The sequence below is a fragment of the Gymnoscopelus braueri genome (assembly GCF_963280865.1).
Source record: "Gymnoscopelus braueri genome assembly, chromosome: 5".
Lineage (NCBI taxonomy): Eukaryota > Metazoa > Chordata > Actinopteri > Myctophiformes > Myctophidae > Gymnoscopelus > Gymnoscopelus braueri.
This window is the reverse complement of record NC_137606.1, coordinates 28,969,382-28,989,579: the sequence shown is the minus strand read 5'-3', so window position 1 is coordinate 28,989,579 and position 20,198 is coordinate 28,969,382. Positions and strand designations below refer to the sequence as shown.

At 42.2% G+C, this 20,198-nt stretch overlaps 2 protein-coding genes across 2 annotated transcripts in view; one reads left to right on the top strand and one right to left on the bottom strand.

The window, feature by feature from the left end:
- Positions 1-3,250: 3,250 nt before the first annotated feature.
- Positions 3,251-4,777, top strand: LOC308085854 (multidrug and toxin extrusion protein 1-like; the record flags this gene model as incomplete). The annotated part of the gene is made up of 4 exons (XM_080429166.1): positions 3,251-3,265; positions 3,913-3,948; positions 4,066-4,186; positions 4,650-4,777. 4 exons carry the CDS (start codon positions 3,251-3,253, stop codon positions 4,775-4,777), a joined length of 300 nt encoding a protein of 99 aa, XP_080285292.1.
- A 721-nt stretch (positions 4,778-5,498) lies between these two features.
- LOC308085853 (multidrug and toxin extrusion protein 1-like) overlaps positions 5,499-20,198 on the bottom strand; it is a gene marked incomplete at both ends in the record, with an annotated part of 20,110 nt that continues 5,410 nt past the window's right edge. Inside the window, 16 exons of the mRNA XM_080429165.1 lie at positions 5,499-5,506; positions 6,096-6,516; positions 10,222-10,397; positions 10,573-10,615; positions 10,704-10,798; positions 12,543-12,675; positions 12,824-12,893; positions 13,365-13,440; positions 13,739-13,847; positions 13,963-14,030; positions 14,119-14,232; positions 15,680-15,777; positions 15,868-15,965; positions 18,411-18,455; positions 19,376-19,418; positions 19,568-19,716. Coding sequence (XP_080285291.1) covers positions 5,499-5,506; positions 6,096-6,516; positions 10,222-10,397; positions 10,573-10,615; positions 10,704-10,798; positions 12,543-12,675; positions 12,824-12,893; positions 13,365-13,440; positions 13,739-13,847; positions 13,963-14,030; positions 14,119-14,232; positions 15,680-15,777; positions 15,868-15,965; positions 18,411-18,455; positions 19,376-19,418; positions 19,568-19,716 — 1,746 coding nt within the window. The remainder of the gene's footprint in view (positions 5,507-6,095; positions 6,517-10,221; positions 10,398-10,572; positions 10,616-10,703; positions 10,799-12,542; positions 12,676-12,823; positions 12,894-13,364; positions 13,441-13,738; positions 13,848-13,962; positions 14,031-14,118; positions 14,233-15,679; positions 15,778-15,867; positions 15,966-18,410; positions 18,456-19,375; positions 19,419-19,567; positions 19,717-20,198) is intronic.

The following is a 20,198-nucleotide window of genomic DNA, read 5'->3' as shown; positions in this document are numbered from 1 at the left end:
AGTGTCATGAAGCCTCAGGGCATTAATTCACGCGTTGTGATGCATTGTGAGCTGTTCTTATCAATGATGAACAAAACCTCCTAACTCCACCTGAGCTGGATTTGGGTAAAGTGGTGATAATATAATGACACATGCTAGTATCTGACAATATATAAAGTCACAATACCAACTTTGAGGCAGTATTGCTTTGTTTTAAAAAATTAAAGGCTTTTTTCATTTCCTGAAAAAAATATATTTAGTTTTTTTTTTCATTTCCTGAAAAAGTTACATTTTGGAGTTAGCTGGTTTCTGCCCGACAGCAGAGATATACTTTTAGGTCACAATAGACACCAATGGGTAATTTCACTTTAGAAGGACTATAGGTAGAAAGACACTGGAGCAAACATCTTCTTATGAATTAATGAATCTGCAAACATTAGTCATGTTTGCAGTCGTGTTTGCAGATTAAATACTCTGCAAACAGATTAATTACTCTGCAAACAGATTAAATACTCTGCAAACAGATTAAATACTCCAGGGCAGTAGTTCCCAAACGGTTTGCCGCCCGAGGCCTCGCGTACTTCGTTCTTTGTAGTTTTACAGTTTGACCTTATGAATTGACTGTTTAAATGCAAATTCGTTTTTATTGTCAGCTTGGTTCCTCTCTCTCTCTCTCTCTCTCTCTCTCTCTCTCTCTCTCTCTCTCTCTCTCTCTCTCTCTCTCTCTCTCTCTCTCTCTCTCTCTCTCTCACACACACACCACACGACCAAAGATCAGCAGGACCACAGGACCATGAGTTCAGCCGTGACCCAGTCCTTGACAAGTTCATGGTGTGACAAATCCTTCTAAATAATCAAAAACAAAGGATATTGTCTTAGATTTGAGAAAACATGTCAGATCTTTTTAATTAATTATTATTAAAAAAACAGGCTGTTCAAAGTGTTGATAGATAGCTATAAGTATCTTGGAACAGTCATAGACTAACTGACCTTCCAGGAGAACTTTTATCAGGCTTTTATCAAATCAATCTTGTTTTTCCCCTTGTGACATGGTTGGTGTGTTAACTTGTCTTCATTTTTAAACCAAATTGTCAAGTGGGCCAGTAAGCTAACAGATTAGACTAAACTCAAACTATTAGTTCTTTACGACCCTCCACAGACCAGTGGAGCTGGTTTCTACCCCCAAGGTGAAACGAAATAAGGAAAAAAAAGTATGTCGAAATTCCTATATAGCAGGTTGCACTACTAAAGACAATACAAGATGATGCACCTTGCCTAGGCACTTCACTTAAGCTCAGAGTAGGCTAGGTGAGAGATTGTGTGTGTTTTACACATGGCCGTCTTCTTAGGATGGTTTATTTTTAGGATATTTTTCATTTTTATCTATATTTATGTCTGGGGTGCAAAAGAAATGTATCCTCTGGTACAAATAAAGAACCTTTGAACCCTTGATCCTCTGAATGGACCTACATAATATCAGGACTAGTGCAAGACAAGTATCAAATATTATAACATAATGGCTGTACATGGGGCCGACGCGTGCTTTAGCGTGATTGCGTGAGTGTGGCTTCAGGAAGTAAATTCCTAGCCTCGATCTCTAGGCTTTTATTTTTTAGTTTTGCTAAAAAATAAAAGCTTGGAAATTCCTGTCCCAGCTGTTGGTACGCAAAAGCGCCTCACGTCTTCTGATGTGCCGCGCATTATTTATTTTGGGTGCGCATGCGCACCTGCGCACCAGTTATGTGCACCCCTGAACATAATGCCACGATTATGTAACCCCATTTTTTACACCCTGTGCCAATTGTCTATATAATAATACACGATTTTGTAACCCCATTTTTTACACCCTGTACGAAGGCCAGGACCGAGCTCATGCCTCCTTCAATGCATGAGAGCCAACTGACCTTCTTGTCACCTGACAAGGGAGAGTTTCCCTGGTGGGACGTAGCGCATGGAAGGAACACGTTATTCCAACCAGTTCCTTTCCTCTCCATCAGGCACCCCGGCTGGCCAGGGGGAGTCAGTGACCAGGATTACAGCATGTTTTTGTGAGGGTACCTACCCTAGGGAACACAGGGAGAACCCTTTCGCCAACCCCACCTAGTGTACAGTGGTGGCTTATCCAACGGGCTTGAGGTGCTGAAGCACAGGGGACCGAACCTTTGGGGGGGCACCAAACGGCGTGAAGAAAAAGAAAAACGGCGAAAAACGCCGAAATTCAGAGCGTCCTCTTTTTTTCGCGCAGCACACACACCCCCCCCCCCGCAGCACCCCCCCCCCCCCCCTTGACAAAACCGTCCCGGGGGGCACCAAACCGTGGTCCACGCTGCACACCCCCCCCCCCCCTTGACAAAACGGGGGGCACCAAACAGGGTCCAAGCACCGGGCATCACGAAGGGTTAATGCGCCCCTGCTAGTGTATGGGCACTGATGACGCGGAGGAGAGAACACGTCCCCAGCGCCCACAGCGTAACATAATGTAATATGATATTACATAACATCTGTTACAGTATACAAAGCTTCGGCACAAACACTTCAAAGGTGAAGGACTTTCTTTTTCCTCGTGTGTATATATACTGTAGGTAGTTCTCACAGACTGGGACATACATTTTTATTACATATGAAATATTGCATGATGCAATGTAGGCTTGCTTTTGTGTTAGATTTTTCGACAATCTTTGTACAATGAAATTGTGAGTTATTAACCTCACTGTGTTGAAAGCCTTGTTACTTTGTGACTGTGCAGATCACGTTGGTAGCAAACCCTAACCCCGGTGAGTAAAAAAAAATAAAAACTGATATGAAAACTGAGGAGACATACATTCTGATCATCTGGAAAGATTGAGTCCCGTTTTACCAGGCATGGTACTGATCCAGAAGGCGTGGAGGAAACCAGCACTAAGCTCTTCTGCTGCCCATGGGTCCCCTTGGCCCGCAGAGAGGAGCTGTACCACATCCTGAGGATGTGTGTGTGTGTGTGTGTGTGTGTGTGTGTGTGTGTGTGTGTGTGTGTGTGTGTGTGTGTGTGTGTGTGTGTGTGTGTGTCGCACGCTGCGTTCATAATTTGAGGCATTTTGTTCAAAACAGAGCACTCCTGCAAACTTTGGAAGCCAATCAGCCCATGTGAAGAATTTGGGGCAGAGGTTCTGCTCTGGCATCCAGGGAGTGTGTATGCACAGTTTTGCTTCGATCAAGCCAACGGTGTCGGAGATTAGCTTTTCACAGACGGACACACACACAGACACACGGACGGACGGACAGGGTGCAAAACATGCACTTCAGCCTGGTAGAGACAAAAAGCAAACATAAATGATTTGGCAACATAAATACAACATGGATACACAGTAGGAATTAAAAAAGAAAACGTCCAGATTGGCTCGCTCTCATTTAGGTTTGTGCTCATCATTCGATCATTGTTGTTCCTTTCACACTACAGGACTTTGAGTCTTAAACTGATGTGAGAATTCATTGCACATGTACAGTTTATTACAGTTTTCTAACTGAAAACTGTTGACTGTTTCCACCACGATATTGTTTGCAATTTGTCTTTCCTGCTCTTGTCTGAAATCCTTTGTTTCCTGCTTCCGTTTGTCATTACAATGTTCTGTGGTCATCGGGGAAACGAGGCTGGCTATTTATTAGCTAGTGCTGTGAGTGATACCTCTTATATGCTCCTCTTTTTTTCTGGGGCCTAAATCTGCAGGAGGAGACACAATTGGAACTAGCAGGGACTTAGTAGAGGGTAAATGAAATATGACTGCAGTAAACCTGCTCTCCCTAGCTTTTATAATGCTTTCAACATCTCTTTGAAATGGATGGTGATGATATAATCAATATGTAGTGCAAGAACAATGCCATGTTGCTTACATCACGCTCCAGACTCCTTTAATTGTGTTTCATGCTCCTTTTAGACTATAAATATTACCACTGAAGCGACGGGAGGTGGCTTGTGATACTTTGGTCTCTCAGGTTTGGAAAAGCCCTTTATAAATGTTATAGTTTAATATCTTGTTCACATCTCTGATTCCACCCTTCCTTTTTCAATTAAATATAGCTGTTAACACTATACTGTATGCTGTTGAGCAGACTTTTGGTGGTAAAAATCTGTCGCGAGTTGGAATAATCCTACAGCGAAGCAACATAATCCTGTTCTGCATGCCCTGCTGGGGCCAGCTGATCAACACCCAGTCCACCCTATTAGTCCTAGGCTAGGTTCCTGAGGTGGCCAGGGTATGCTGTGGTTTTAGCATTGTGCTGTGCTTTCAACTAAACCTCCTCATTCATCCTGCTAAAAGCTAAATAATATAGGTTTTGCATGGAGAAATGCATTTTGGTTGTGAGTTAAGTAGGTGTGCTCAAATCCAATACTATTTTAATGTATGCTTAGAGTGCAATAGTGCATAGATTATGATACTCATGCCTTTCTGTTTGTATGCATGCATGCGTGCGTGCATGGACAATGAACATGTGCGCTTGCATTGCAGTGGATCTGCAGTAGCCAACGCCCTGCTTTCATTTTTGCTTACATTTGGTGGTGGAAGAAGCTTCATACAAACACGTGGGGAGGTAATCAACAGGGATTTTCACTGTTTCCCTTACACAGATTGTGCAATGTGTTCACCCTCCATGTATTTGTGACTGGATTAATAGAGCCCTTTCTCCCCCTTCAGGCTGGTCTGTAGAATCACTGCAACAATGGGGCTCCTACATGAAACTGGCTATTCCCAGCTCAATGATGATATGTTTTGAGTGGTGGATATATGAGGTTGGAGGCTTCCTTGCCGGTAGCCTACATTAACAACACATGCATTTATGCTTTATACATCCTTAGCAAAAATACCAGTGCATTATATAATATGCAGATCAGATAGCTAACTGGGACGCATATTTTGGGTCATGGAACATGCCTCCCTGTGAACATGACCTGGCAGCGCAGGTCATCAGAATGCTGGCACGCATAAACTACATGGTAAAGTGTATTTCCTTTCTGAGTGCTAATCTGTTATTATTGAATAATAGACTGGTTCCCATTGTGCACCAGCCAACTCGGGAACGTTGTAAAGTCAGGAAAGATGCACGTTGGGAATGCATGCCCCACACAGTTATGCGATACCTGTTGTACCCGTTATATCCATTGTTAGAGTACCCGTATAGTGCCACTGAGCCACTCTGTCTGTCTGTGTACCTTTTTTTGCCCATATACTGTATGGATCTCTGTATTTTACTGTAAAGTAACTAAGTACATTTACTCAAGTACTTTACTTGGAATACCGCCAAGTTGGCCTGGGGCGACTGTGTCTTGGGGCGAGCGTTTTGGTATTCGATTTTATGTTAGAGCAAACCTCAAATCAACGGTGAGAACATTACAAAGGACTTTGATTTAAACACATATAGCGACAAGCATCACACTAGCTACTTATGTGTAGTTAATAAAGGGGCGAAGCATGGATTTACAAGACTCTCAAGATTTCTCATCAAGATTGTCGGAAAGTGCGCTGTGGAGACTCTCTCCAAGGCACTCAGCTGGCTGTGTGACAGTGCACAAGCACGCTGCATAGTTACTAGTTATTTACCATGCAGCACAGCACGTACACACACACACACACACACACACACACACACACACACACACACACACACACACACACACACACACACACACACACACACACACACACACACACACACACACACACACACACACACACACACACACATACAGTACATACTACAAAGACAGTGTTCATGTGATTAAAAAACAAACAAACATCTATTTTATTCCGCAAAGTTGAATACATTATTGTTTTAATATATATGTGTGTATATATATGTAACACCCGGGATTCGAACCCGGGTCTCCCACGTGGAAAGCCAACATCTTAACCGTTAAGTCAAAGGGATATCCCCATCACTCGGGGGAGATAAATTAGAGTTTCATGCCATCAGGCTGAGGTAGTGAACCACTCTGTTACACTCTGTTGACCTCCTCCCACGGGGAAACCCGATCCAGGTCACGGCACCATTGTAACACCCGGGATTCGAACCCGGGTCTGCCACGTAGAAAGCCAACATCTTAACAGCTAAGCCAAAGGGATATCCCCATCGCCATGTCCCACCTGGGTCGCCATTCGGCTTGACAACCAGGACAAGCGGAGATGCATACTCGCTCTGAGACTTACAGATTATCCCCAGCTCCTCCATCTCATTCAACGCTGTCCGGAGCTTGTCATAATGGCACGGCAGGACTCGCCTGTATGGAAGTCTAAAGGGCTTGTCATCCAACAAGTGGATTCTGTGGACGAAATCTTTTGCCTCACCACAGTCCATTTTGTGCCTTGAAAAAGTTGACTCATACTGCTCAATGGTCTGCAGCAGTTTCTCTTTCCAGTCAAGGGAGACTTCACAGGATGAGAGGTCCAGATCCTGCAGGCCCATGTCACTCAGGATGGATGACATCTCGGCTTCTGACCGGGGTGCAGGTGACAAGCTCTGTGTGTATTGTGGACTGGACTGGACGCGATCTGGTTCAGGCATGTCCTGCACAGAAAGACAGGGGGACACATCCGCAACCTTTGCATTTCTTCTAAGGGTCAGTGGGAGACCCGGGTTCGAATCCCGGGCGTTACAATGGTGTCAGAAGTGGGATGTGCCCTTGCGTGAGGGACTGGCCGTGTGCGGTGAAGCGAGTAGCGCGAGGGCACGCTTCGATTCGAACCGAGGGGAGAGTGTAGCGTCGCCATAGGGCCACAACTTCCTCCATTGAGGGAGCTAGCTTCTTTGGCGCAGTGGGTTGTTGGCCGGACTTATGAGCCGTGGGTCATGGGTTTGGCTCCAGCTCGGGGCGCTGCACTTTTCGGCTGTTACATTGGTGTCAGAGATGGAGCGTGCCCTTGTGTGAGGGGGTTGTTGGCTGGACTAGTGAGCTGTGGGGCGAAGATTCGACTCCGGCTCCGGGCGCTGCATTTCTTCGGCCGTTACATACTTAAAAAAAAAATATATATATATATATATATATTATTATTTTTACAATTTTTCTTGTACAATTTTTGTTTCTCTTCCCCACCACCAGGGGGTGCTGCAGCACCCTCAGCACTCCACTTTCAGCGTCCCTGTCCATAGGATCCCTCCCTAGCCATTTGAAATGTCTCGATGTCTCTCCCCACAAGGCAGGCGTAGAGCAGTTTGCCGCCGTGGGAGTATGGGATGTCTTGATGTCTCTCTCCACGCCTGGGACCGCCGTTCAGAGTATGGGATGTCTCTCCCCATTGGCTTAAAGGGCAGCCATTGGCTTAAAGGGCAGCCAATGATCGAAAACATGTCGAGAATATGTCGAGAAATGACTAGTGCTCAGTCTCGTTGTAAACCTGCATTGCATGCTGGCAAAAAGCTGTGTATTACACATTTTTGTTTTCTTGATGAAAGTCAGACATATACTGTATTTTTTTTTTCAAAGCTTTTGGCTGGGTTTGCTCATCTGTGTCATTACACAATCTACCTTCTTCATTGTTGTGATCTTCAAGCTAAAATGGGAAATCATGACAGAGGAGGTAGTGTATGCTATATTACTAGCCTACTATCACATCAAAATCAAGATGGACCTCGCATGGCCTTAGCTGATAAGACATACCAACAGCTTTTTGGACAAACATTTGTAGTTTGCCTTGCCGAAACACGTGTGGCATTGTGTAAATAAAAATAAATAGGTTGCTGGACTGATCGATTTACAGTTGTCTTCTTGTGTCTGCTCATCACAGGCTGTGAAACGCGCAAAAAAAACACGCATATAGCATTACTGAGGACTTGACTAGCTTGCTTCTCTGACCATGTGGATAGTGATGCCTCTGACCAGACAGCAACTAATTGAAGTGTGAGTGGTCTGCTTCACACTAATTGATTGATTGATGTACTTTATTTAGTAAGACATGAGAACATCAGTACATGGAAGTACAAATTCACACTACAAGGTCTACTAAACTGGGAGACTCATTAAGCACTGAGCTTGTTTAAGATGAGATCCCCATGCACACAAATCATGATGACATATAAGAGACAGACAGATATACACACTACTATACAGAATGTCATACAATCAGCTTACAGGTTACTGGTATGAAGAGTGAAAAAAATGTACAAGAGAAGAAAAAGAAATGGGGGGGGGGGGGTAGGGGGGGTAGGTTAAGACTTAGACAGGGGCCATTTTCGAATTGCAGCCTCCTGAAGGTGTATCTTTAGGGCAGTTTTGAAAGTGAGTAGGGTTTTACACTCCTTTACTCCGTTTGGTAGGGCATTCCACATTTTTGATGAATAGCATGAGAACGAGTTCATTCCCTTTGTTGAGCCAAATCTGGGTTGCACATGATTTGTGGAGCTGCCTCTGGTGTTATGATCGTGGACTTCATTAACATTTAAGAAGTATTTAGACAAATACAATCCCAATGTTGTGGTGTATCTTGAAGACCAGGCCCATAGCAAGTTGCTGTACTCTGTCCTCAACCCTAAGCCATCCAATCCTATATGAGCAGGGGTTAGATGGGTTTTGTAATTGAGGCCAAGAAGTAGCCTTACTAGTTTGTTTTGGGATGTTTGGAGCCTTGTTTTTAAGGCCTTGGAGGTGTTGTAATGAACCTTTTGTGTTTGTTTCACATAGATGCACAGTAATTGAGATTTCTGTTCTTAAGGCTTTTTTTCTGTGCAGGAGATGAAAAAAAATAAACAAAAAGTGGAGTTAGGAGGTTTTGATTATCATTGATAAGAACAAATGAATGGACCTCCAAGCTCACAATGAGGTTGGAGGTCAAAAGGGTGTGGAGCCTGGAGTCAGCAAAAGCACAGCGTGAGCTAATAAGAGTGACGACACTAGCGTTGACTCCCAGTGTAAGATTGAAATGCGGAAATGCTCGTTCTCAATGAGATAGTTCCAATGTTTGGAAGTATAGGCCATAGCGGCACGCTTTGCGGCGATATCAAAGCATGTCATAACTCTCTCTCTCTCTATGGGTCTGGTTTAGCAGAAAGTCTGAGGATCCAATAGAGTTAGCTGGTTTTGTCAGAAGCGCTTTTTAATACTTTTCTTTGGTTAAATATGTCTTAACCAACACACAGACTTAAAAAAAAATTAAAAGCTGAAAAATGGATCGACAGCGACGATATAATATAATAATATAATACAAATTATTAAAAGTTAAGTATTAAAATGAGTTAAGAGTATATATACCCCCCACCCCCCCCCCCCCCCCACGGGGAAAACCAGTTCTACCTAATGCCACTCCAAATTTAACTTGAACTTTTAACAGTTTACCTCAACCAAATGAGTCCAAAATTGATGAGTTAAACCTCCCCATTTAATCAAAATGCCCTCCAACCTAACAAAACTACAGCCATGTGTGATACTCCACTCTATATAGCCAATATTGTTTTGACGAGCCCTCATTTGCCCCGACTTGGCTCAAAGGCAGACAAAGTGGAGATCACACATGAGTAGATTTATTTAGAATAAGAAAAGTAGGTAAAGTAATTCACAAGAACTTAATAAAGTGTGTAATCAGTAATGTATGCAAGTGTATGAATGTGTGAGAAAACAAGCCAAATCAACCAAATCAAACGAGGAGGAGAGAGAGAATGAAGGCTCAGGTCTCATTATATAGGGTGAGCAATCACCCCACCCAGGTGTCCAGGATACGATCCCCAATAAAAAATACCCACACATTTTGCTGTGTTGCTCATTGCACGAATTCCTGATCCTTACAAGCTGTACCTCGTTGTAAAGGTGACCAATCAACGATAAAAATATATATAAAACACAATGCCAATTGGTATTATTAAAGGAGAAATAATGGACCGAAGTTAACTTTCCGGACTTTTTGTGGGCAGTGTGTATATATATATATATATATATATATATATATATATATATATATATATATATTTATATATATATACATACATACATACATATGTATGCAGAAACCGTTTGTATCACATCAGCCAACCTGACAGCAATGGTTCTTGCTGAGATTAACCATAACTGCTCATTTAACCAAGTAAGTGATTGATTGATTGATTGATTGATTGATTGATTGATTGATTGATTGATTGATTGATTGATTGATTGATTGATTGATTGATTGATTAATTGATTGAATACTTTATTAGACAGTACGGGTAGAGTCATACACTTGAGCTAAAAGGATAACCCCCCAAAAGTCCTGTGGCCTTGTTTCCATTGGGGTCCTATGTATTCACTAGGTTGATGATGATTCCAGCAGCCAAAATGGAGAGCATCCCAGCCAGGGCCAGACCCCTACGCAACACCAGTGCTCTGTAGCTAAGTGACTCCACCACCGATCTGTTCCCAACATCATCCAGCTCCTCTGTATCTGTGTGTCCCTCGCAGGGCCCCGTATCTTCCAGCAGACCTTCTGGAGAGGCAGGACAGTAAATGTCAGGATAAATGTGGAGTCTCAAAGGATTGGGAATGATTTATTCTCAAACTATACTCTTGACTATCAGAACATGAACAAAGATACTTGAGCCACACAGAGCTCTAGCAGACTTAACAGGGATAAGGGAAATATTCTTGAGACTGCCTCTTACCTTTTTCTGTAGAGCTCCCATGCACTCCAGCTCGCATCAGCGCCTGGGAGGAAAATTTGTGTTACCTTCCCATAAAGTTTAGATCATAAAGGCATTTTGATCCAACCAGCGAATTAACTGTGCCTACTCACCTCTGCTGTGACTTTCTTCCAGTTCATTCTGGTCAGATAATAGCTTAGGAAGGAGGATTGAACTGAAACACAGATCAACAAACCTGTCCACAGACCTGGAAAGCAGAGGAGTACTGTAATTGTAATTACATTTTGTTATGTCAAGAGAGGGAAAAGAGAAGCACTCTGGGCATTTGATGTAAAAGAGGAGTAATACTGTATATGGTAATACAATATAGCCCCCCCCCCAAAAAAAAACTAAAAAACAAACAACATGTACAGTATCAGTGAAACAACAATGTACATAACTTAAAACACCACTTAATCTCCATTCAAATATTTTCAAAAATAGCTGATCTACAACGCTTTTTAAATTAATAGCAATTAATAGAACACATTTCTGACGATTTTTGAAAACGTTTGCCTATGACATACCCAAAGTTATTATTGTTGGTATATTTGTCACTATACTATAGCTTGAGGAACCGAGTAGAGCATGGCGCCATGCTTCTCCTCTGAACTCAATGGACGCGACTGCCCTGTTCTTTTCTGTTGCCCTATTTGAATGGTGTCTTCAAGCTCAATGGGGATGAAAAGGAGTTGGTACAACGTAAGTTCAGGAGGAAAGAATGTGCCTTGAAATTATTAAATCATTCATCTCCCTGCAATCAGTTCACTCTATCCCTTCTACCCCTTGATGATTCTGACTTCCTGGTTCACTTACTCCTCCCCTTGATCAATCGCCATGGTAACCGATGATAACTCCTCCTACTCACCTGATAACAACTCCTCCCCTAACCTAACTGTCATGAAACTGATAACAACTCCACCATAGAGTTAACGCCCATCACATTAACAGAAATGTGATGGGCGAGGCCTATTTGGGGCTTCTGTGTCACAGAGGTGCGCAGCCCCGTGCACAAGCTCGTGCGCACGCGCGTGAGTCGAGTCCATTGGTCGAAACCGTTTTCGCTCGTTCATGTACAGTTGCCCCAGCTGCAGTACCTATGAATGGCCAGCGTGTCCAATGCGCTTCAATGCAACCACTGGGTTCTGGGGGCTTGAACTCCACCCTTACTCACCTGTTATTAATCACTTCAGTTAACAACTCCTCCCCCCTTATCTCCTCCCTTTTCACCAATCAGTGAGGTGTATTTATACTTTTCAGATCTACCAGTCATTCATGCATTGTATTTCGTATCCTCCACCTCATTCTCCCCCTTTTTCTTCCAGTCTTCTCTGCTCCATCCTTTTTTCAGGTTCCAGAAGTGTGTCTCAGAGTGAGTGAGCGTGCGTGTTTATGATAACCAACAAGCTGGACACCCTCCCTCCTCCCTTCCCATCACCCGTCTTCCTCATTCTCAACTCCACTCTCCCCTTGCATTTAAGTCTGTCAGCCATTGTCTCGTCCCCTTCCTCATTCTCTTAGTCCCTCCACTTCCTCTCCCCTTCAACCCCTTCATCCTCCATTCCTTTTATTCCATACAGGTTCAACTTCCATTGATTTCTTAAATAAAAATCTTAGAATGATGTATTGTTTGAAGGCATGGTCATATAAGGCATATAAGAAATGACAATAATACCCTTACCAGTCATTGTAAATGCAAATAAATAAAACACTGAACAGGGCTTGTAATTTTATACATTAGCAGAATCCATTTTTTTAAAACCATTATTTGTGTGCTAAAAGTGTGACTTACATTGCATGCTGAAACAGATCTCAACTGTTTCAGCATGCAATGTAAGTCAATCGGCAGAATCTATTGGATCATCGATTTTCTATCTAGCAAGCAAATACTGAAGACAATATTTGGACTTAAACCAAAGTATAATTGTGCTTTCATTCTCTAAACTTCTTACCTTTAATTCCTAATTTGGCACCAAACATCAGATACACGCCGATAGGAAAGCCCACAACATAATACCCGACCAAGCTGACGATTGCTCCAACTTTCTGCTTCCCAGCTCCTCTGATAACACCTGTTGAGGCAGCCTAGACAAGCAACCAGAACAAAGACATGGCTGGACTGGACTGGACAGTATCAATAAGTCATCATAAAAAGTGATTCCAGAATTACCAATACAGGCACTGTAGGCTGTGCCATGTATCAAGGTGAAATGCAGTGGCAAGAGATACTTACTGATAATGCATCTAGCAGAAGGAATGGTGCATAGAAAGACATAATTTCAGCAACTCGCTCTCTAATTTGTCTGTTGGGAAGGAAAACAGGAATTCAATTCTACAACTAAATACAAAAAAATATATGTGTTATGCAGTATTATTATATGTACATGTACATGTGTACATGTACATATACTGTATGCATGTATACTGTGTGTGTATATATATATATATATATATATATATATATATATATATATATATATATATATATATATATATAAACTGTAAAGAGAGAGAGAGGGAGAGAGAGAGAAAATGTTAACAGTACGGTATAATATTAAAAACAAAAATCATCACATAGAAAGCTACAACAAGGGAAATGGTTGCTATGTGCATAACTCAACCCTTGATTATAATTACAGGTACTGTACAGATGTCGGCCAAGTTCACTCATTTCTAGCCTACAGTGACTGTGTGTCATTCAAGCATACTGTTTTTCTGGGTCAGGGTCAGCAGAAATCATAATGGTGAAATATGTACATGAGAATGTTACTCACTCATCATATGTAAAGACATAAGAGATATGGTCCTTCAGGCTCCAAATGACAACTGACAAGCACACAGAGACTGACCCTGGCAACGACAGGTGAACAAATACATACAGTATAACCCTGATAGGCAATTTTTTTGTTAACAACTCACTAATATAAAATCTTTGTTAAATGAAGCTCTAATAAAAAGATTTATAAACAAATCTTTATTTTTGAAAAAGGTCCATAATTATGGACACAATCTTTTGCAGTTTAGAAATGATGATTTTCGCATTCAATGAATAATTTGATTCATCATAATGTCATTTCTAAATCCATAACCTTTTAATGGAATAACAACTAAACATATATAGAGGACATTGATGAGATTGTGTAGTAACCTGCACAGAGCATTGTCATTTTGGCAGACAGTTTGGCCTGCTCTGTGTCTCCTGCTCCCAGGGCATTGCCTACCCTCACACAGCCTGCCACACCCATCCCTAGAGGAAACTACAAACAAGAACCTTGCGTTAACTTACAATTGCATTATAAACAAGTTAAGAATTTGTTGTAAATGCTACCTATAACAGATGGATTTACACGCTTTATCCACGTAATAACTCACCATAAATACAATCATAGACAGTTGGTTCATAACTGACTGAGCTCCAAGTTCCACCTCGCTTATTAGGCCTGACCAATAGAGATGGAGATCAAATATCAGACCCGCTGCATATTTATGCCAACACAATCTTTTACAAACACAAGATGTCCTTCTTACCTGACAGAAAGCCTCCAATCTCATAAGTCCACCATTCCACACACATCATGATCATGCAGGGAATGGCCAGGCGGATGAACGCTCCCCACTCATGCAGGCACTCTTTAGACCAACCTGCAGATAATCAATTGGTCACTTAGTTTGTTAATTGATAAATCAACCACTTCTTATTTATGTGTGTGTGTGTGTGTGTGTGTGTGTGTGTGTGTGTGTGTGTGTGTGTGTGTGTGTGTGTGTGTGTGTGTGTGCGCGCGCGCGCGCGTGCGTGCGTGTGTGTGTGTGTGTTGTAGGGGGCATTATACATAGAAATATGTAAACTTTTCACAAACACATAGAGAACCAAAACATAACTGTTAGCTCAATCTTACTGTAACTAAGATATTCGATAGATATTTAGTAACCTACAGTACGTCTGTGAACTTCCCGTGTAAACTGCAAGCCTAGCTGCTTGGCCATGCAGCCGAGAATCCAGCACAGATGGATTGCGAGGGATTTCTAACAAGCCATGCCCGAATCCCCTCAGTCACTCGCCGTCCCACACGGGCGGTGCTTAAGTTAGGAGCCCCACACGGCTGGGGCTTTCAAGAAAAACAAGTGCTCCCCTTCCCTCGTTCAGCTACATATACTCTGTATCACAAACAGTGTTGGGTAACGTTACTTTTAAAAGTAACTCGTTACATTATAGGATTACCACCATTAAAAAGTATTTCGTTACGTTGCAGGATTACCTTCTGAGAAAAGTAACTCATATTAGATTATTTTTGCGTTACCGACGAGTAAACCCCCTCTGCGAGGAAGTTTGATGAACATAAAATCAAGACTGCAGCCAGGACCACATTGAAAAAGTACACATTACGCTTTAATGTGTTATCCTGGGTTTAAGCTATATTGTGAAGGATTGTACTTGTAAATCTTTTACCAAAATCAAATCAAATCAAGTGAAAAAAACTAAAGCAAGCCTACCGGAGTGACCACCAGTGTTGTGGCGGTGAAGCTGTGCTGGGCTTCAACAAGGCTTTAACAGGTATTAGTATTGGGATATTTTGCATTGATTGACATGTGTAATTATTATTATTTTTGTATTACAAAAAAAATTTGGTTACTGCATTTTATTTGAACACTGGGTGTATATATATAAAAAGAAAAAAAGAAAACGATTGCAATAAGACATGACATGGAATGCAAATATAAAATGTAAACATGAATATCTTGCAATAAAAGTATATTAAAAAAAAATCTTTTGTGTAAATCCTGCCTTTCCACAGTGAGAGAACGTGAAATTCAGATACACCACTTACTAATGCATTCTTGGTGCCAGGAACTTGTGCAGAAATATTGCCATCAGCCTATGTAAAACTTGCTGAACTGCAACCTTTTGTGTAGGTTTGAGGAGATTTTACAGCTCTGAGAGTGAGATCTCATCTTACAGAACAATACTGGGAAATGTTGTTGTTGTTGTCGCCTTATAATAATTTAGAACAATAGGATTTACAGTACATCACATATTGAATACGTTCCCCTTTAATGAAATAAGAAAACAATCTGCAAACGTTCAACTTACCACCCCAGCTGGCCTTATGAAGTCCTTTCCATATAATATGTGTATGTAGTAGTATAGCCAAGGAGAACTGGGAGATAGTGTTGGCCACAGCAGACCCTCTGTTAAAGGTATTTCATAGCATTAATAGGCCACATGTAGCTGCCACCAATACTTATAAGTGTGGTAATCATGTGCAAAGTGATACTCACGCTACCCCCAGATTGAGTGCATAGACAAGGATGTAATTGAAGAGAGCATTCAGAAGATTAACCACAACTCCTGTGATAACCTGTGGCCATATGATGCCCTGAAAACAAAGGGATATACAACTCAGTTGAGCCATTATTCTAATACCCAGGATAGAATAACCCAATCACTGTGACCATGAGCAGTGTTCTCCCAAAAGTACACAATCAAATCCTGAGTGTTCATTTAAAGGGGTATATTTCGCATGGCAGAGACAAATATAATAATAATAATAATAATAATAATAATCTTACATATAATTTGAGTAAGCTCTGTCGGTCTGTCTTGGTGTCTTGGGAGATCAAACTGCGCATGCGTCGCATCTACAGCCCCACAGCATTACAATGTTGCACTCACAGAACGTGCTTCCCCAAAGTTACGTGTGTGTGTGTGTGTGTGTGTGTGTGTGTGTGTGTGTGTGTGTGTGTGTGTGTGTGTGTGTGTGTGTGTGCAAATTCCCCACACATTAACGTGTGGGGAAGGGGAGACCGTTTAGCGCAGTTTAGCGTTACCCAAAAATGTCGAAGAGTACTTACACATTACGAGTACTTACACATTACGAGTACTTACACATTACGTCGTCGCAGTCACCGCGGCAAAGTCCGTATTCCCACCACACTCACGCTGATATGTCCGTCATTTTCGTGCCAAACAAAACATTTTTACCCACACCAGCGTCTAAACAAAGCCTCTAAGACAGGCATTTTCCTCCGTTCCTGCTCGCTGAAAGTCGCTTACAATAACAGGACATGGCAACACTGGCAGAGACACGGGAAGCGAAAGAGAAACAGAGAGAGAGAGAGAGAGAGAGACAGACAGACACAGATTTTGGCTCGCGTGCGGTGTGTGTGTGTGTGTGTGTGTGTGTGTGTGTGTGTGTGTGTGTGTGTGTGTGTGTGTGTGTGTGTGTGTGTGTGTGTGTGTGCGCGCGTGGGGGGGGGGGGGAGTTCGCGACGCGACCGACTGCTTTCTGTGTTGCCAGATTGTGCGCGCGAAACAAGCAACCAGGTTTATGAAAAAACGACAGGGAGAGAGACGGTGGATCTACATAAATAATATACATATGAATATGGATATTATATGGATATTTACATATATTCCATATATACATGTTATATAGTATTACACGAGAGAAAGACGGTGGATCTATATAAATAATATGCATATGAATATGGCTATAGGCTATGGCTATTTATATATATATTCCATATATTATTATATATATATATATATATTATTATATATGTTATTATATATAAATAAATTACATATTACAATTATTATTTCAATAAACTGTTAGATATCATAATATTAGACATTACAATAATATGTATTATTATGTATATTATATCTTATACTATATGGTAAATATTGTATTAATGATGTTATATATTATATTATTATATATTATTACATATAATAATACATTATTATATCATATTATATGCTGTATTACAGTACATAACACATATTTAACATATATGGCACATTGTGTGCTTGACTCCTGCCTTTTCTCCCATTCCGCGGGCCCTGCCATGACAATCTGTGGACCTGACGATGTTGCCACTGTCTTTCACTATTTAATTCTTACCTTCCTTTTATACAAATAAACTGCTAACTTCATCTCCTGCGATTTGGTCTATCTTTTTACATTTTCATTCTATTACAGAGTGTACACCAGTGCACCCTGCTCACGGGTCTGCCATGCCGGGTGTGAGTAATCCCGAAGTGGAGTTTTGGTCATTGGAACGGTGATGCACGTCACCTGTTTGTGGAGCCCAAACCTGTGAGCCCAAACCTCTGAGCCCAAAAATGTTTCTGCCCGGTTCTCCTCAGTGCCTGGAGCTATTGATCTCAAATTGCGCACAGCCATTGACCATTACCATGTGCATGTGACTGCGAAGCCCGTTTTTCAATATCACTAAATCTCTGCTGTTTATTCGCATTTTTATGTCAAAGAATGTCGCCATGCTTACGCTGGCCAATCAAACTGCGCATGCGTCGCATCTACAGCCCCACAGCGTTACACTGTTGCACACACAGAACACTCGCCTCCGCGGCCGTGTATGCACGGACACGCACGTGCGCATGCACGTTGGGGAGGCACGTGTCAAAATGTACATTATTTGTGTTCGTGTGACGGCCGCGTATGTGTGTTCCCGACGGGGGACAGCTCTGGCCGCATGAGGGTGTGTGTGCGTGTGCGTGTGCGTGTGCGTGTGTGTGTGTGTGTGTGTGTTGGCGACGGGGGGCGGCTCCGGTGGGGGGGCCGCAACGGGACACGCGAGAGGAGAGGGGGGGGGGGGGGCTACGGGACGGGACGCGCAACAGGACGTGCAATAACCCCACGTTTGCAACTACTTTTGCCTGCGCACCTCACCGGGTATGGTCTAGTAATAATAATAATAATAATAATAATAATAATATTTGAGATTGTATTTGTTTGAGACCATAACAAATACAATATATATATTTTAAACAGCATGAAATGTCCAGTTGCACTTACCAGATTCTGTAGATATCTTGCCTCCAGGTAATAAAGAAATGTGGCCTGTAAAAAGTCTAAATTCAATGTCATTGTTTAACTGGGTATATTCAAGGTCAAGGTCTAATGTATATATATATATATATATATATATATATATATGTCACAGTACGATTGGAGAACCAGGACGATTGAAGACAGATCGCTCGTTTTTAGGCACGGGGCTTCGGGGCGAGGCGGGGCTTTGATGCGACGCGGACCTGTCTGTTGTTGTTCCCCCGACCCCCCCACATAGCAACCAGGAAGCTACGCTAGGGGAACGCTGAACACGCGTTCACACCTATACCTCTATGGTTCACACGCACGTGTCACGTGATAATAGTTATTGTCCATGACGGAGGCGCGCCGACTCAGCAGAGCTTGAGGCCGAGGAGGCGCGCCCTCACGCCTCCAGGCGTGAGTGCCCGCGCTGACCGGCCGATGCTCTGATGAGTTGAATCAGCGCCGTCCGAGTTGTGAACCGATAGGGACAGAATAGTTCTTTTCATGGATCACTGTGTGTGTGTGTGTGTGTGTGTGTGTGTGTGTGTGTGTGTGTGTGTGTGTGTGTGTGTGCGTGTGCGTGTGTGTGTGCGTGTGTGTGTGTGTGGGGTTGCGGCCATATATGTGTGTGCACTTTATTTGGAAAGCCTGGCTTGTGGCTCCCTCTAGTGCTTTTTCTACAGAATTGCTGGTTGAGTGGTAAAAACAAGCGCGCTTTCTTCAATCGTCCTGGTTCTCCAATCGTACTGTAACATATACATTAGACTTTCTGAACTTACCTGGCTGTTCTAGATGTCCTTTTATTTGCCTTTAGCAACTTAGTTATTATTCAAGCATCAGTGAGGATTATTTATCAACAATTATGTCAATATTATTGCCCAGCTCTACTGTGACACATTATGTTCATTTTTGCAGAGTAGCCCACCACGTGCAAAGATACTCACAGGTAGTGCTGGCATATAGATCTTCACATACATCTGAGACACCCTAAGAAAGACAAAGCCTGTCTGGAGTCAGGACCATCAAGACCAATCTAGTGTAATATAAGGCAGCACATCATACGTAAAAACATAATATTACATTAAAAACATAAGTAAACTGCCACTGGAGTATATTAATAACTCTACAAGGCTGACCTGGCCACTTCTGGACTCTGTTTGACAGCCAAGAGAATAGACTCTGTGTTTATAAGGAGAGCCCAGCAAGGACAAAGTGCCAGCATCAGAATCAGAAAAGCCCTCTGGAGAACGACACCAACTCTCAGGAGATTACCACTCCCATAGATCTACAGGCACAGAAAAATAGTTGTAAATACAAAATAACAACTCATAGCAGCTTTTCAGTATGTAATCAGTAGCCTACTTTTTAATGGTATCCATTAAGGTTCATAGCCTGCCCTGCTCCAGACCATAGCATAGACTCCACTCGTCCACTGAGTGGTCCTGCTTCTAGCTTCAGTCGATAATCAGGCTATAGGTTTTACACAGTAACTGAACCATTAGGTTAGGCCAACTCTATAGCACTGATGTAGGTGATACCCCAGGCCTACACCATACATGGGCAACTGGTGGCCCAGGGGCCACAAGTGCCACCCAACTTCACTTAATGTGGCCCGCAGGTCAATATCCGAATACTGATATAATATTATTTATTTCGGCTGTTCCAACATGTTTTAATGACTACAGTCCATTGTATTAAATTGTACTTAATTTTTTACTAAAGGCATTTGAAATTAAATAAAAATGTTACACTGTATGATAATTGTTG